The 18325-nt window shown below is 38.1% G+C and overlaps 1 protein-coding gene across 3 annotated transcripts; it reads left to right on the forward strand.

The window, feature by feature from the left end:
• The first annotated feature begins 237 nt into the window (after window positions 1-237).
• LOC145486344 (uncharacterized) lies at window positions 238-17718 on the forward strand. 3 transcript variants are annotated; one of them, XM_081464985.1, is made up of 16 exons: window positions 238-1600; window positions 4598-4781; window positions 5533-5616; window positions 5894-5927; window positions 8692-8837; window positions 10342-10404; window positions 10560-10800; window positions 11283-11404; window positions 11972-12046; window positions 12729-12869; window positions 13216-13326; window positions 13693-13794; window positions 14372-14515; window positions 14919-15009; window positions 15607-15719; window positions 15989-17718. In XM_081464985.1, exons 2-16 carry the CDS (start codon window positions 4617-4619, stop codon window positions 17018-17020), a joined length of 2664 nt encoding a protein of 887 aa, XP_081321111.1. In that variant the 5' UTR covers window positions 238-1600; window positions 4598-4616; the 3' UTR covers window positions 17021-17718. The 3 variants fall into 3 exon arrangements, with proteins under 3 accessions (XP_081321111.1, XP_081321110.1, XP_081321112.1); XM_081464984.1 differs by lacking the exon at window positions 238-1600 and adding an exon at window positions 1614-1771; XM_081464986.1 differs by lacking the exons at window positions 238-1600; window positions 4598-4781; window positions 5533-5616; window positions 5894-5927 and adding an exon at window positions 5934-8493.
• Window positions 17719-18325: the final 607 nt, after the last annotated feature.

Genomic DNA, 18325 nt, shown 5'->3' on the forward strand with positions numbered 1-18325 from the left:
TTTTCACTGTCTACGCATGTCAAATTCACACTCAACAGGAGACTGCACCCCTCCAGGTCGAAGACGATGCCTCTACTTTAAACAAAGCGGCTTTGTTATTTTCAGTGTTATTTGAAAAGAATACTAGCGACATTTAATGTGGAAAGGTTTCTATAAAAGTTGTGTTTAATGGGTATTTTGGCTTAGATAAAGATGTGTTTACTTACTGAAACGACCGCAGTGCCCATTGTTTGATTAATGATGTTAGCATTCCAGGAAGTTCTAGTTTACAAACGGGGAACGAACATGTTGTTCGTTTCGAATTCGGAGTTTTGAGTTGGGTAACACATTTTCTAGTTTTAGGTCCTTCCTTTTGCTTTTTGAGATCTTCGTTTCCGGCTTTTTGGTTGGAAAAGATTTTCGCTGAGAAAAATTGCCTAACTCCCCTTCCCCTCCATAATTTAATTGGTCATCGCTTAGTTTTGGGGTTCTGGGTGCTTCTTGTTATCATCTTTGTTTTCGGTAATTCCGCAGTGGTTCTTTTTCAAAACGAAAATTTCATTCATCCTTAATCAAACACCCTCTTTGTCTTGAATTACTCCCCTACATCACCAAAAAAAGAGGGTACAGTCGTATATTTCGATCCACTGTCACTCAAACAGGGGCACCCAACGACCGTTTTCTCTCGAATGCTTTTAAACGCTGTTTTAGGCTATCTGGAGTACTTTTAAAGCTCTGTAGGTTAATTCTAGGTTGCGCTAAAAAAGTTTTATCTGTTCGGTTATTCTAGGGGAACTTGGGTATTCTCGAATTTATTAGGGCTTTTTTGTCCGTTCCCCGAAAACCTTAGGTCTTATCGCCTTTCCGAAAGTGATAGCTGACCTTTTTTCGGTACCCAAAACAACACTTTTTTACGATCCGAAAACAACAGACATTAAATTTCTCATATCACGAAAGTTCGAGGTGACAATTCTCTTCAGAAAATTAGAGGGGATTAGAGGCCTTCCGAACAGATAATTTACCGAAACCATCCGTTGGGTGCCCCTGCTCAAATAGCAAATGGCATCTCGTGACGGAAGACGAATGAAGGACGGGTTTGTACCTACCTGATTCGTCTTCCGTCATGCAACTTACCCTCCATCCCCCAACGCTATTCGCGTGACAACGAAGATAATGTCAACCCTTTTTCGATGCTTTTGTCATGACTAAACTTAGAAAATGTTCAAAACTGTCATCTAACCCCAGTTTCCGACTTCTACGGGTTATTTTTTTTATTATGTTTTGCTCTCCACGCAAATGTACTGTGCGTAGGAGGCTTTTGATTCCATAACCGGTCGAGATTTTTCTGACACCCACTCGCTCCAGTCCGCACGGTTGCGCAACAAGCGGTGAAAGAAGAAGTGTTGTGAACTCTTGAGCCTGCTTACGAAACATCCTTGAAGTTCTTGTTGCGCTTCCTAAGGAGGGTCTCCGTTTATCACATATTCTGTGGTAATTGTCTCCTACCAAACTACATTACAAATAGCATTTGCACTAAATCTGACGCCGCATTCCGGAGCATTCCGTTGACGTTCGCTAGAGGCGTGTATCCGGTGTTGGTCAGGGCTTGTCTGTGACACAGGTAAAGGGATATTTTCGTATCATAATCGAATTGCGCCAGTCTTGCCCAATACCGACAGAGAATATAAGTATTTCTTTCGTGTGAATCTGTAGAAGAATTCTATAGTTGAAGTTTTGAAGTTCAGTTCGTTATCACAAGATCAATGGCCCCGTACACTTCCGATGGAAGCTTGTGAGTATTTGATATCTGCGTTGTAATTCGCAAAGTAAAACTCCCTCAAGCTTTAAACCGCATTTAAAAGAATTGAATAACGATATTTTACTTTCCAGCCTTCTCAGTTAACTTTGATAATCAACCTTTATAATAATTAAGCCTAGAGATATGGTCTTTATTCATGGCACGACATGATCTTTTGAATTGTAGGTCATAGATTCTTTTTGCGATAACCTAACAGTAACGAATTTTTAGATTTATGTTGAGTAATAAGCCTTATATATATTGGTTTCTGTCTGATTTTAGTTTGCGTGCTTTCACATGCTTTCTGTTTCACCCTCGTGTAAGTGATCTGAAAGCATTATCCTATTCGCACTTGTTTCCATTAGACTGATTGCTAAAGAGAGATCTTGCATGTATATGCTAATCTCACATAATTTTGAGCGTTTTTTAATTCGTGTTTTCTGTAGTTTACTTATCGAGATCGAAAATAAAAACTGAACCCGAGCTCTGCTTAATAGTACTGAAGAAAATTTGTTTTGTTTCAAATGGTGAACATTCAGTCCTTTAGGGATTACATGGCTGGATTTGTTTTGGTATTTTACAATAGATATCATGCTCGAGTGAGTTTTCATAGTAAAATATTAACTATTGTTTATGATAACTGACAGTGTTGTGTAAACAAAATAACATGTAATACAACTGTAATTTCTTCGATCTGAGGACTTTGAGTTTTGGATTTAGCCGGAGTGAGGGCCCTTCATTATATGATTGTGCTAAGCTTCTAACTAGCCTATGATGCTTACATGTTTACTAATTAGAGAATACACCAAATTAAATTGGAATTTTTTGTGTTGGATTTTACCTCATGGTCTTGACTTGAAAATTATTATCGGGACTCAAGATCCTATTAAGCAATCTTAAGATGCAATTCATCATTGTCATTGTAGTAAGTTTATCTCAGTGTTGGTTGCTTCAAAAGTCAGTCAAGCAATTTTCATAATGTGACTTGTATAACATAATATTATTGTATGTGTAGCCCATACCATTTTTCATCCCCTGAGGAACTAGTTGGAATGTTCGTTAAGTTGGTGGTCACCCTTCTAAATCAAGCAAGTCCTTTGTCTAAAACATTCCTTGCGCTAACTGTTTATGGAGTTATGTCGTTGAACCGGTACATGTAGATCTTTTGTTACATGGAAAAAGAACACAGTTGTAGGGAACATCAAATAAACAGCAGCCAAAGGCTCCTGGATTGTACATCATGCATGGATCCATGACCATGTCATTGATTTTAACAACGCTTCCCCATCAATGGCAAAGACAACTATCACATTAGAAAATTTCTGTAATCTTGGCATACCACATCAACCCCCAATGAGGAAAATAACTCTTGTTCACTACCAGGACAAATACAGAATAGCACTCTGTTTAACAAAATTTCTTCAGTGCAATTCTATAATTTTATTCCATTTTATTCTATCATATTTTATTCTATTGTATTTTATCACACTTTATTTTTTAGCACCTTTATACCATTTTGCCCATTGAAGACTGTACTTAAGACAGTCAAAAGCTTGTGTTTTTACTTTAATATACTTTTAGCTGGAGAATATTTTTACCATATCTCACCATAATATAGCGTGCAATGAGGCATTCTTTTATTAACAGCAAGGGGAAGGAGGAAAAAATAATGCCTGATACAATTATTTCACAAGTCATCTGCCCGTAGTCTAGAATCTGGACTTTTTTCTGATTGGCTGTAAAACAAAAGGGTCTTAAGTCCACCTCTGTGATTGGTTACACTTTGGGATATCTGATTTCAGTACAATTTCAGACATGAAGCTTGGTGGCCGTGGAGATAGATAACTTGTATACAGCAAATTTTCAGCCCAGAAACGGCAGCACTATAACTTTGTCTCTTCAAGATTTTATTCACAATGGAATGTATCCGAAAGATCATCTGCTTAAAAGAAGAAGTCTTAGCCATGCTTCTGACGTGATTTTGCAAGAGCATCGTGTACCAATTGATTTTGATAGTGTCAAAAACATGAGCAGTTGATGCAGTTGTGACGAGTCCCCAGGAGTATATCTGAAATGTGAAAAGTGAACTAATCATTATGACATAAGTGTGGGTCAAAGAAAAAATGTGAGTCCCGACAGGAATTGAACCCATGACCTCCCAAACACCGGGTGGGCGCTCCATCCACTGAGCTACGACAGCTGATGGAGTGCAAGGTTATTTAACTGAGTTTATATATGACAGGCGTACTGCATACTGCTAGGATCAGCACTGTCGCAGTCATCGTGAGTGTGATAAATGAATAAAGATGGTGAATTTTAAGCTCGGTAATGAAATGTGAAAAGTGAACTAATCAACATGATACGAGCATGGGAGAAAGAAAACTCCATGAACTCCATGAGTTCTCGTACCTCACTGGATAGAGCGCCCGCCCAGTGTTCGGGAGGTCATGGGTTCGATTCCTGTTGGGGACTCAGATTTTTTCTTTGTCTCGCGCTCATGTCATGTTGATTAGTTCACTTTTCACATTTTATTTCTGAACTTAAAAATTCACCATCTGTATTCACTTATCACACTCGCGATGACTTCAGCAGTGCTGATCCTAGCAGTATGCAGGATCCCTGTCATATATGAGCTCAGTTGACCTTGCTCTACATGAGTTCTCGTAGCTCAGTGGATAGAGCGCCCGAGTCTGGAATAAGGACTCGTTACGACTACTGCATACATGTAAACTGAACATAGAACTGCACAGTAATATATACATGTATTTGCATGCAGTGTGACTGTGTCTGACTTGACTGAAGCAAATGTTATCATTACAGATCAAGTGGTGCTGTAGAAATGGATGAAGACAGCAGTGACCAGCAAGCAAGTGCAGAAGTGACGCCAGCAAGCAGTGAAAATGACCTGCTTGCTAATAAATCAGAAGACAGTGTGGATGATGATGACGATGAAGATGATGATGATATTGATAAAATGCTGAATGAGTTACAGAGTTTCCAGGAGGTAAGTCTCTTTGATAAAGTTTGCCTTTCATTGTTAGCCAAGAAGTACGGTATAGTCAGCTGTCTGTTGCATAATGACCACTGCTAATCTGTAAATGGACCATTGAATACCTTATGATCACACATGTTCAGCAAACAGCTCTTATAAACCATGACAGATCAAAGTTGATAAATTAAAATAAACTTACAGTAGGATTTAGTTTAGAATTCATCGTTATATTGTACATTAGATACATGTACACACAGTGTGACAATATAACAAATTGTGAAAGAACCTAGAGAATGTAATAATTGCAGTTGGTGATGAATGTGGGGGATTCTGTAACTCTCTTGAGAAGTTTGTCTCTCCCCCCGGATATACGAAGTAAGTCAAATAAAAAAAAGTTCCCACTTTTTTTTCACAAAGGAGTCTGCTTTCAGTCTATGTGGGGTTTAGATATATAGGCTAATAGTTCACATACTGTATGCTAAGGCTTGTGTTTCACTCCTACATGTACCCTGTAGTTGCTTATATGTGTGTCTATGCATTGGTTGATAGTGAGTTTGATTAGAATCATGTCACTTCTGAGATAATTAGAGCTGTTAGAGATATACATAGTTTGTACAGGTAGATCTAAATTGCTAGTGAACACTTGTTAACACGGTTTGTCAAGTGAAGATTCCATCTGCAAATTAAACTTCATCTGCATAACCTTGCAAAAGCAAGTTTTCTTACATATGCCAACTCTCTCCATGTTTCCCTGTTTCTACAGGAGCTGGAACAAAAATCCCAACAGTCAACAGAAGATGAACAAAGCCCAGGGGTGTTATCCTTTGTGCCACCATCACAACCTTTGGTAAGAATTCAAACCAAACACAAAATACCGGACTGTTCTTGTTATATGAACTTATACAGGGCATTAACCTCCTCTCCCTCCTTGTCCCATTTCCCCTCCCCCCCTTTGCCATCCAGCATAATCATACAGTTATGTAGCCAATTGATGATTTCTCAGTATAATTTCCGTGAAAAAATTATTGAATTAACTTGTGACATTGCAGGTTTTTGTTTCAGGTAGGATATCTTTATAATATTTTGTATACTCTGAATATGTAATATTTTTTTCTTTGCTTTAGGATCAGTTCAGATTTTCCATAAGTGCTATTGAAGGTAGGTTTCAAAAATTAAAATCCAGTAGTAGCTTACATGTAGGAATGCCAACTACATGTACATGACTGTATAAATATTTTAGAATGGTTGTACCTGTGACTCACTGTCAACAAACATGTTGTGAGAAAGGTGAAAGCTTTTGATTAATGACACACAGTTTTCCAAAATCAACTACTTGAGGCCATCAATGATGTTTAATTTTAATGTGTCCATAATTAAGTTGTTGAAAGTGAAATAATTTCCCATTGTTCTAGCTGATAGAATTAAACGAGTCAGACTTGTTCTAATACACTTGTTACAATCATATTCAGTAGAGACTGAATTTCCTGGATCAAATTGCTGTCCTGCAAATTTACTACCACATTTACATGTACCTTGACACATACCAAACAGGCTGTGCGTGCCAACCCAATGAACAGATAATTTTTATTTTATTAGTAAGATACATGAACAGTTGAACGTTTTAGTTCACTAAATGTCTTGCGAGCCAGATACCCTCACTATTATGCATGTGTAGTCATTATAGTTTACTAAGTTCTGGGCAACTGCATGAGAGTAGTACGAATAGGAGAATTATTGTGCGGCCAGCACTTTTCTCAGTTCTATAACATGAAGTAATTAGTAGTAAATTATTCAGTATTTCTCCTTACACCTTGGAGGGAATATTAAAATAGCAACACCCACATTGTGAACTTGGTCACAAGCAAAGTTGTCAGTTCAATTTTTGTGTTTTTGATAATAATTTCCAATGTTTGGATGTAGGTCTTTCTAATCCTAATCCTAATCCAGAAGTGTAATCTAGTTAGTTAGTGGCTCTCTTCAACAAAGATCAGATTACATGACATAGAGAAAGCTCTGGAAATCTCTTGAAATGTTTTCAGGTTATTAAATTCATCTAGTACACAGAGCTGCTCAAAACTAAATAAATGCAATTTTGTAGACTGAGCTAAATACAAGGGACAAGAAATATTTCTTATTTATTTTTGTGATCAATTATCATACAACCAGACTAATTTTCCTAACCCTTCGATATGATTCCTTTCAGTGTAGTCTGGCTATTTAATTACTGTCAAGATGATTCTTTGAGATAACTGATAAAATTAGTTTACACCTTAAATTGTTGAATTCCCTAATTTTGTAAACACAAGCACATGCACATGTAGGAGGGCACTCATTAAGTTTGCTGGTTGTGTTTTTTCAAGCTGATAAGGATGTCTTATCTCCAGTGTAAGTTGACAAGATTTTTAACATACTTCCCTAGGATCAGTTTGTTTTTGACCACCCTGATGCAAGGCAACAAGGCAAATCAACTCTGTCAAATCCTCTGCTAACTTGCAAAGTTTTTTAATTATTTTAAATTAATTTTACCGACAAATTATTTTCTCCGTGGATTTAGATGATTATAATATGTAAATGTAGCTGAAGTAAATTTAATTTTTGTTTAATTAATTTATACATGTATGCACAAAATTAACCCTTGAAGTTGAACCATAATTCAGTTCGATTTTTACATGTACATACATGTACCTTGTTAAATAATTCTTTTGGGAAAAAAGTCAAGTGATAACTGTAAATCCTGCTGTAATTTTCAAAACCTTGGTTGTCAGTTTTAGTGACATATCAGCATGGGAAGTGGTGACAATTTGTTGTGTTTTCTGTCTGTGGCATGTTTACGGTGCACATACTCTGTACCATTCTCAAGGTTCCTATTGTGGCCCCTGTGAGTTCAGCAAATTATTCAGTATACATATCTATGGCAAACGTATATGTACTTGTCTGTAAATAATATATTTCAAAGAATTACAAGGTGTTTTATAGTTAACTTCCTACAGTATTTGGAATTTCACATGATAGACAAGAAACAGTTTTATTGACACCTAATCTGTGAAACACATGCTATCTTATCACCAGTTAAAAGACCCAGCATTGGCAAGTGATCAAAAACATTGGCTTGAAGTCTGTTTATTAGCTTCATCACGGAAGTGTCTTAAAACAGTTATGTTCTAGTTTGTTCAAACAGATTAATAATCTTTGTTTTAAATGAATGTGCCACTCTCCATGGAGCTCTAGAACAGAACTGAGTGTGATGTAATGATTACTGTAGAACACAGCATGCAGGCCTGCTGTCACAGCATCATGTCACCATTTCATGTTATTTTTTTGTCTCAGCTTGAAACATAAACCCATTTCTATTGTTGTCCTGCAGGCAACACTGTAAATATTTAATCTTTAGATGTTTGCAACCCTAGATCTTTTTAAAATACATGCATGTACAGTACATGGTACACAGAAATTAAAAATCGAAGAGCCTTTGTTTATTTTGCTTTAAACCTTTTTGTTGTGTCAGAAAACATCAGTTTACACAGTGTATGGATAATTGCATGTAAAATTTCTGTTTTTCTGACCTTTGTAGTCTGTCACTTGATATTTTTGAGTATCGCATTTCTTGTTGATTCATTTGGCTTAGCCATGCAATAAACTTTGATCTCTCTCGTCTTATTCAGTCATTGAGTTGAAGCTAACAGGAACATCGTAAGCAAAACATTAAGTCATTTCCTCTGATGTGGTTAGTACATGTTCTTCTGGGTTTCCTGTTTTGTGGCATGTCTATCTGTGTTATGAATCCCTTGTGGCATTTCTTAGTAAGATTTTGATCAAATGATTGAATTTGCATGATGAAAAGAGCATTCCTTCTATTATGCCGTTAGTAATTAATAAGTGTCAAATAGAACTGTGATATGGAAATCTCTGAATATATTGACAGGAAGTGGTGAAGTCGATTTGGATGCCTTGTTAGAAGATCTCTGTATTATGGAAAAAGACATGAACTTTGGCAGTGAAACAGAGTCAGTGTTTTCAGAAACGATTTCAAGCCCAAAAATGAACTCTCCTATCTCACCAAATATGAAGGTATGTTGTAAATTTGAAGTCTTTTGGCAACAGACATAGCTTTTGTGTAATGTCTGACAGCAAGATAGTGTCACATACACTGTAACCATGGCTTGGCATGTTTACTATTTAGAATTGGCAATTCAACCAATTTCATCCTATTTAACTTCAAAAGAATTTTGCTGTTGTCCTCATCCAACAATAGTTATAATAAGCCTTTGTGAATCTTTGCTTTTGGCTTGTTAAGTCTATTTCCTGTCACTGAAGATGTTTTCAGGAGTAGGTACAGCTGTAATTTTACCCAGTAGCTTATTCAGTTATTTTTAGTTAATTAATTCTTAGATGGATTTCTCTCTTGAATGTTCTGGTTATGGACATGTTATGGACATGTACAGTCAGTACATGCACTGATCATAAAGGAATTAATGAATACTCAAAAGTGGTTTTCATTTGAGATACAGTGGAATCCCGATTTTTTGAACCTCCAAGGGAAATGAGAATTAGTTCAAAAAATAGGATAGTTTGAGAAAGCGGGCCCAGTAGAATTACAGTGTTTGACTGAGGAGAGGGAAACGACTTTTGGTTCAAGTTATTGGGAGGTTAAAAAAAATGAGGGTTCAAGAAATCAGATTCCAGTGACCCATGTTCATGTAAATAGTACATGTTGCTTGGTTCTCATGGGCGCTGGATTCAATTTTTTACTGCAGCCTCTTCCTGTGCTTAGATCATTTTGTGAGCATTAAGATCTACAAAATTATTTAGAATTATTCATTCCCCATTAGAGGATTTCCGTTGTTAAAACTTGTATCAAGTGCAGACTTTGACAATTTTTTTTTTTAGTCAGTGTCCCATTTGGGGAAAATCAGTTTTCAATTCTGGCAGTCACCACAGAAACCATGTTAAGGGAAATGGGAAACATAACCTCTTGAAATATTGAACTGTATAATCAGAATAATTTCCATGCTTGTGTGTCTTGAGGCACATTTCATGATGTGTCTTACTGTGAGTGTACGTGGAATGTGCCCCAGCACTCTAGATGTCATGAAAACAAATTTACCTTAAGTCATGCAGGGTTTAGGCACAGATCCAACATGTATTTACACACATCTACATGACATTTATGTATGTGCCTGTATTAACTTAATGACATTTAACTTGTGTGTAAATATAAGTACACTGCACATGTATGGGTAACTGTTTTGGACGGGGTAGTTAGAAGATATCAAGATTAAACTATTAGATTACTTAGAGGTGGCTAATTACAGAAGATCAAGACTGAGCTACTATCATACAGGGGAATTAAGGATTTTGCTTACAAATGTTGGTGGTTGATCTTCATGCAGGGCAGGGATTTTAGTGGTCACAGGATTGAAATAGGGTATGAAGGGTTGTTTTGTCGGGGAGGGGAGTTCAAAAACCTGTTGGTGCTCCACAGAATCCATGAGGGTACACCTGGCCAGTGTTGCTGTAATAAATGCTTGGAATTATATACACTAATGCTGTGTTAATTGATGTGTATTTGTAGGTGTCGGCTGATGTTCTAAGTCGATTAGAAAGTGTTCAGGAGGAGACAAGACAGCTAACTCCTGTAAGTATTAAAGCTTTGTTCTGCTACTCTATTCAACTGACAGACAACAAATTCTCATAACTGACATTGAAAGAAATGTATGGGGATCAGTTAGGAGAAAGTGGGTCCTGATCATAAGACTGAATGCTGTTGCTGTCAAATGGTCTTTTTTGTAGGAGGAACAACATGAACGAATCAAAGCTGAAAAAATAAGGATAGCTCTGGAGAAACTCAGGGCAGCAAGAGTGAAGAAGTTAGTCGTTAAAGTATACAATGATGAGGATCCTACATCCAAGACTGTTGCCATTGATCAAACATGGACAGCGTGGGAAGTGTGTAAAAAGATGATGCGCAAAAATGACACTGAACCAGATCCTAACTGGGTTCTGATTGAAAGAATTCCTCAGCTCAGTATAGGTTAGTTTGTGACATTTATTATTATTATTTTTTGATCTTGTATAATGACATTATTCAAATAATGCACAAACTCTGAAGAATAAAGCCCAATTAATGATTGTGTTGTGCTGTATGTTTCTCTGAGGGGGAGGGATGGGTACTCTGGTGTAAAAGTGACAGGGAGGTGGGCTAAAACCAGACCCAAAAATCTCTGGTAGCTCCAAATGGCACTGAACAGCAAACAACAAAAAGCAATTTATATAAAAAGAAAACATCAAGAGGGTTCCTGCATCTTTTTTTATTTATCATGAGTCTTTCACCCAAGTCCCTGAAAAATCAGCCTCTCAGAATAAAGGACCTCGTAAATTTAACTCCCCATCATTATTATTCCTGAAAAAGAGGTTTAATAATTATTATACTACACTGCAGTATTGTAACCAGCAAATTGTGTTACATGTGGTTAGTCTCTTGTCAAATATGTGATTGTCTGACTTCTTCTTCAGAGCGACTTTTGGAAGACCATGAATCAGTCGTGGATGTTGTTTCAAGCTGGCCATGGGATTCTGAAAATAAATTGGTCATTAATAATAGAAGAGAAAAGTACGCCCTGTTTAGAAACCCACAGGTGTGTAAAAGAGAATGCTTGTAACCCAATGGAACTCTGCCTTACGACCACCCCGTTGATATGGCCACCTCGTTTTTACAGCCACCTCATTAATACGGCCACTCCATTCTGGCCTGAACAAAAGCTCTGCCAGTCATTTTCTTAGTTAAAGAACCCATTTAATACGGCCAGATGCCCCATTAATACGGCTAAATTTTTGTGGCCCATTGGTGATGGGATCAACGGGGTTCTGCTGTACTCATAACTTATACTTAAATGATGGCTTCCTTGCCAGTTGCTTATGTTTATATCCTTTGTGTACTACACATGCGTCTTTCATGCTCTTGCAATATTTCTACAGCACCCAGGACTCCATCCATGTGCATTTTTACTCAAAGTAATTTGGCCATTTTTATAATGTTCATGCAACCTTAGTTTTGTACCAAAGGTACCAATATTCAATACATATTTTCTTTGTAAAGCTACTACAGTAGCTATCAAAATGCATAAAAAACAAGAATAAGATTTAATTATTGTTTAAATGATCCCAGCCAGTTACAGCAATTTCTCTGACATGATTTGTTGCAGAACTTTCTTCTGACAAGTGACACATCATCAGATGCTGCACAGTTAGCAGAGAAAAGTAAAGACATCTTACTACAGGTGATTTTGTTCATGTTTTCCGAGATTTTTAAAGCTACATGTACAGTGGTGCACCTGGCCTTACCTGGGCCATTCCTGAGTACATGCATGTTCATGTACTATGTAAAGCAGCCAGCCTGTAGGAACACGAAGTTGATTATTTGCGTAAAGCAAACTAGGGTATTTAGCCAAATTGTTATAATAAACACTGTAAGGAATAGTTCGTTAGATCCTGCAGTTTCAGGTACTGTAGGTGTATTCCTCAGCCACAAGTCAAGAATAATGATGTTTGTCTTTCAAGGGCAATATGTGTTAAGTAATTTATTGCTAACTGTTGGTAATTATATATGAGAAATAGACAATTCATCATGGTTTATGAACAAATCTGTAGACATGATTAGTTCTCAGCGGGAGTATATTCAGTGATGGAGCAACATCACTTATGCTTTGTCTTGAAAGGGAAACTATTTTTTTATTTTTGACTCTAAAATTCATAATAATAAATTAATAAATACAAGTAGGTTCTGGACTGTTACTCCTGTTCCTGCTTGCTAAAACAATACACTGCTTGCTGTTCTTTTATAACCGGATTAGACAGAAACTGATTGCCAGTTGAATAATCTCTGCCTTGCACTATTCTAACCAGCTACAGATGTTCTGTAACCATGGTAACACTACCTCTCTTTCTTGTGCCTATTTACAGGAATTCTTTCAAAAAGATGCAATGCGACTGCCTGAATTGGATGGGGTGTTGTACCTCAAGGAAGGCAAAAGATCATGGAAAAAGCATTACTTTGTTCTGAGGGCTTCAGGAATCTATTATACACCTAAGGGAAAAACTAAGGTTGGCTCTCATAATTTTTTTGTATTTCAAGAAGATATAAACCCTTTATTTTCAACAAAGCCTCTTTATCCAACTGCCATATACTTAGCTAGTTTCCATGCAGGTCGTCTGTATTGGCTGAATTGGAAATTGGAAATATTGGTTTTTCACGATGGAGGGAAACAGGAAAAATCCAGAGAAAAACCCTCGGGACCAACAACAAACTCAACCCAAATACACATGTAAATGTATTACACTGAGATAGAATTAATTCCTCTCACAAATGCCCATTCCTTCTCCCCAAATCCATTCATGTATGCCTTTTTGTGCGTATTAACAATGATTTATGCCTTTCATTTTATTTTAGTCATCACGTGATATTGTGTGTTTAATGAAGTTTGAGCATGTGTCAATCTTTAATGGCATGGGATTCAAGAAGAAGCTTAAGGCACCTACAGAGCACTGCTTTGTTTTGAAGGTACACTTACAACTGTTGTCTTGATAACTACACAACTCCGGATCTGTGGCTGGTTGTTCAAAGTGTGATGAAGCTAATGAAGGAAAAGTGTGAATTTTTTAATTTAATCAATTTATCTTTTTAATTTGCACTTCCTATGGTATGGTTTTAGCATTGACTTATCTCAAACTCTACAAAACATTCAAACAGTAAAACAATTATTTTGTAGAAGAGAAATTAAAACCTGTATCACCTGTTATAGCCAGATATAAGATTAGTGTAAATTAGCTTTCAAACAACGAGGTCCTGGCTTTATGTTACACGTATACAGTGGTTCTGCTGTCAGTAGTTTTAATGTTGTTGTATTATTATTATTATTATTTGCAGCATCCGCAGTTTCACGATCTGGAATCCAAAGCAGTTCGGTGTTTTTGTGCAGAGGATCTCAAGACAATGCAACGATGGGTAGTGGGCATCAGACTTGCTAAGGTGAGTATATCAGGCTTGATTGAATTGATAATTCCCTTTACCGATTAAGATACAATTGTGATAATGCTTGGTTGGAGAATTTGTTAGTTTATCAAAATGTTAAGAAGTTAAAGGTGGAGACAGTGTTTTTTTTCCAAAATCTGACCTTTAACAAGTAACGATGTAACCTGCAATGGGTACATGTACTTTAAGCTCTGGGGGTCAGGGCTTACTGGAGAGTTGGGCTTAATGGAGAACAGGGGGGTGGCACTATTACAGCATTGACTGGATGGAGCATCACCACGTGCTATTTCATAAGGAGGACTAGCATCCCTTACAGTTTTCTGAACGCATTCTGTGCCTATCATGCCCCATTGTATAATTGTAGGCATGTAATGTGTGTAGAGAAGACTGTAGTTGCTCTGCTTGTGCTCTTCTCATAGAGTGTACATTTTATTGCTTCTTGAATCTGTGAACTTAAGTGAAAACAGCATATCTGATGGGTAATCACTTTCCTTCTTTAAATTAAAGAGTTAACTAGTACTTTAATGTATTTAAGCTGTAGGAATGTACAAGATTTGTGTTTTTGTTATTGTAGTTTGGATACAAGATGTTGCTGGATTATTCTGATACACAAGATGAGATGGACAAACTTGCTTTTACCCTGGACAGAAACAAGTTCACCAGGTCATCGAGTTTCACTGCAGGACAAGATGCAGAACCTGTAGATATCAAACCACAGGTTGGTCAAAGGACACTTGTCTTTTTCAGCTTTCCGCTACTGCCTCCATACACGTGCGTGACAGATAATGAAATTTTTGCCTGCAAATTCTACGAGCAGATCACTCAATTGCATTCCATTTATAGTTAGATTAGCTGGCATACAGTAGAAGGGGAGTGGAAATTATTAAGGGGGATGGAATGGCGGGGCCTCTCTCCCCCTTAACATGACTGCTATGTAGGGCTACATGTAGTCCTGTTGTGAATTGTTGAGCAGTCAAAGCGGGAGAAAGGGTGAGCTCATGGAGTCACTTGCTCTTCCACTGTTAATGCATTTCAAGACCTTGAAATGCATTGACATTGAAAGAGCAGCAGGATTAGAGATGATTTTGTTATCGGTGTGATTTTCTATCTTTCTCTTACAGCCTGAACCAAAGGACTATCAGTCAATGAAAGCCAAAAGCCAGTCTCAAAGAATCAAGGACTCTATTGGCTCTTCCTCTGTACATCCCAGTGGTAAGAAAGACTTTCGGCTGCTCTTAATAACTCTTTCATAAACCATTGAGCCTGCTGCTCTGTAAACTATATAGTATTATGTAGAAGTTCAATCGTGGATTTGAACTTTCAAGGAAACTGGGTTTCCTGAAGGGGACTTTAAATTCAACTGGCCATATATTATGATATATTTCTAATATAACCCTAACCCTAACCTCTAGTAAAATAATTACTGAACTGGCAAAGCCGCACTCTCTTGCACTATTTATGTTACCGTATTGTTACGTACGAGGTGGCCTCAACTAAAAGCCTGATGGTTTCTAGAGGTCACCTCGCCTCACATTATAATATTTATAAATACTGTATATTAAGTAAAAATGCAAAATAAACAGAATGAATAGATGAATTTTTTAACGTGAATATGCAGACATTTAAAACTTTCAACGTTGATGTAGATTGTGGTTGTTGTCGAGGCAGTATATTGATACATGTACATGTATATGATTGTATAATCCAACCGATCGTAGTTACCACAGTTTGTAACGGATACATCGTGTATGTGCTTAATTTTTTTGTAGCAGAAATCGTGAATGAAAGTGATTTTGTCTGTCCCTGCAGGTAGCATGAGCTTCTCAGTAAACAGAAGTAAAATTGAACCCAAAAAGCCTTCAAAGAAGATTGGCAATTTGTTTTCTGATGCTTGGAAAAAGGGCAACCAGTTTGAGGCAAAGGTAATGTTGAGGACTGCATGTAGTATAAGGGTGAAACGTGTGGACAGGTGTGGTGTTGCAAGGAGTTAAATTTTAAACTATTGCAATGGAGTTGTGATGGACTAGTTCACTCTTTACAGTTCCACTTGCGTATACACGACAACCACAACAACAACAACAACAACAACAACAACAGCAGCACGCAAACGTTATCTATGAAGTGATCTTCACAGAAATAAAATGTCGAAATTTTTAGTAAAGAAGTTTGTTTCGTTATTATGTCTTCACAGAGTGTTGAGCCGGTTTCACCCGATACACCCTCGGGACACAGTGCGGGGGCTGCCACGCCCAACACCTTGGACCCAAAGACCTTCACTATCGACAATCATGTCATGCAGCCTTTAGAAGAAGAAGCAGATGAGAAAGAGGAGACGCCGAACTCTGAGCCTGTAGAAGTTGTTCCACAGCACAGCCTGGTGTTAGATCCTCCGCCATTACCCCGCAAGTCATTCTCCAAGAAAAAGGAAGAGGAGCCAATCCAGCCGCAGACGGACAACAACGAGGACAAGGGAGACGAACAGAATAGTGAAATAAGCACAAGGCACAGGGGCTCGAGAAGATCCAGGAGAACTCGCAGTCAATCACCACCACCCCCGCCTCCGCCACCACCACCGCCCCCACCCTCTCTACCCTCTGAACATTGTGGATTGACTGGTAGAGATAAAACGTCCGAACAGACTAGCAGCACATCGCCTCACACAGACCAGGCTCGCAAAAGCAGTTCCCTTCCTCCACCTCCCGTTCCCCCTAAAACATCAACATCACGAACCTCGTCTCATTGTTCAGACCACAGCGACTTACCGCGGACCTCATCAAGTATTTCAGACCACGAAGTGTTTCCGCGAAACTCATCTAGCGTCTCAGACCACGAAGTGTTTCCACGCTCTTCATCGAATATTTCAGACCACGGAGTTTTGCCTCGACCTGCATCCAGTACCTCAGATCAAGAAGTGTTTGGGGATCTGCTCCTTCCCCCACCCTCGCGGCTGTTGTCTACTTCTATGGAAGAGATGCCCCCACCTCCTCCCACAGGAGAAGTTCAGGAGGATGCAGATGTGGATCTCCCTCCTCCTCCCCCAGAGGTGTTGTTTAAAGAAAAGCTGAGTGAGTCTCTTGGCAATGGGAGAAGGAGGACCACCAGTGGAGGGGGAGGACCCCCTGCAGTTCCGCCCAAAACAGGAAAACCAAGATTCAGCAACTCAGGGACGCCAGGCCCACCCACTCAACCTAAACCCTCGTCTTCCGCGGGCAGTCCGAGATAATTCAGTTCGTTTTATACAGAGTAGCCTTACTAGCTAATTCAACCCCTGAGGTGCACATGTATTTATTTATTCGGATTACTGCTAAGAAAACCACAAAGACTTTCATGTAAGCTAAACCTAAGTGTCTATGGCAAGAACTGTTGATTCCAGCAGAGACACTATTGGGAAGTATTCTGCCACTAATTTTGATTTATTTTGTGTGTTTGTTTTTGTTATTGTTTATTGTTAAGATAAAAGTATATTGTTTCTAGGTGGAGTTGTTGCTACTGTTGTTTTAGTCTCCTATAAAGAACTCGAATTCTCGTTGGGTTCACAACATGACCAATATTTTGGATTTTGTGTCCAACAACAGAACACAAGCAATTTTATGAATCATGGTACTAGTTCTTCACAGTGAATGATAGTATTCCTCGATGAAAACGTTCCATGCAATTATTACCTGTTGCAGTTTACAAACTGTTTGTGCACTTGGTGTCAGAAGTGTTAAGTGTATTACTTCACATCCATCTATTTCATGGCTGCGGAAAATTGTCCATGAGAAAAAAAAATAATCGAATTTGGGTTTCGTAAATTGTATATAGAATTTCGTAAAGATGGAATTGGTAAATATTTTAAGACAAAATATATAATTTTGTACGTTGTAATTTTTTAGAGACCGTGTTATCTTTTGATATTAAACATTTATTTGCTTTTTATGATGTTTGAACTCCTGTTGTCTGGACTGATTTGAAAGTTGGGAGCTATCGTTGGAGGTAGAATCAAGTTATGAGAATTAACCCGTTATCGTTATATTGAAATTCTAACATGATTCCGAGGCCTTCGGACCAAACTTATAATTTTTCTAATGGTTACTCCCATGATAAAGAAAAAATGCCCAACTATAGAAGTTTGGCATAAGGCCTCGGGTTCAAGTTAGAATTTTGATATATTGAACGTGGGTCATTACGAGCTTACAAGTGAAGAGAGAATTATAATGAAACTTCCCGTTACCGGTTAACCTTGGGAACAAAAAAATGTCATCCTGGTCCTCTTCGGCTTCTGAAGTGAACTGAGAAATTGAAGAGAGAAAACCTCAGGAACCAGGGAAGAAAGATGCCTGCTTACTTGCAGGTGATTTTCAAGGAGCACCCCCTCAAATATCAGTCGACCGACTGTCACCGGACGGTGTCAGCAGCTCGGGGTTTCTGACGTATCTCGGGAGGGTGAATGACTTGAGGAGATTGCTGATTAATTCGAGCTACTTATGGAGGTTAGAAAAGTAGCTTCTGTACGTCGCTGAGACTGCATTTCATGCTGCTTCCGTCT

This window comes from Orbicella franksi, chromosome 5 (genome assembly GCF_964199315.1).
Source record: "Orbicella franksi chromosome 5, jaOrbFran1.1, whole genome shotgun sequence".
NCBI classification, from domain to species: Eukaryota; Metazoa; Cnidaria; class Anthozoa; order Scleractinia; family Merulinidae; genus Orbicella; species Orbicella franksi.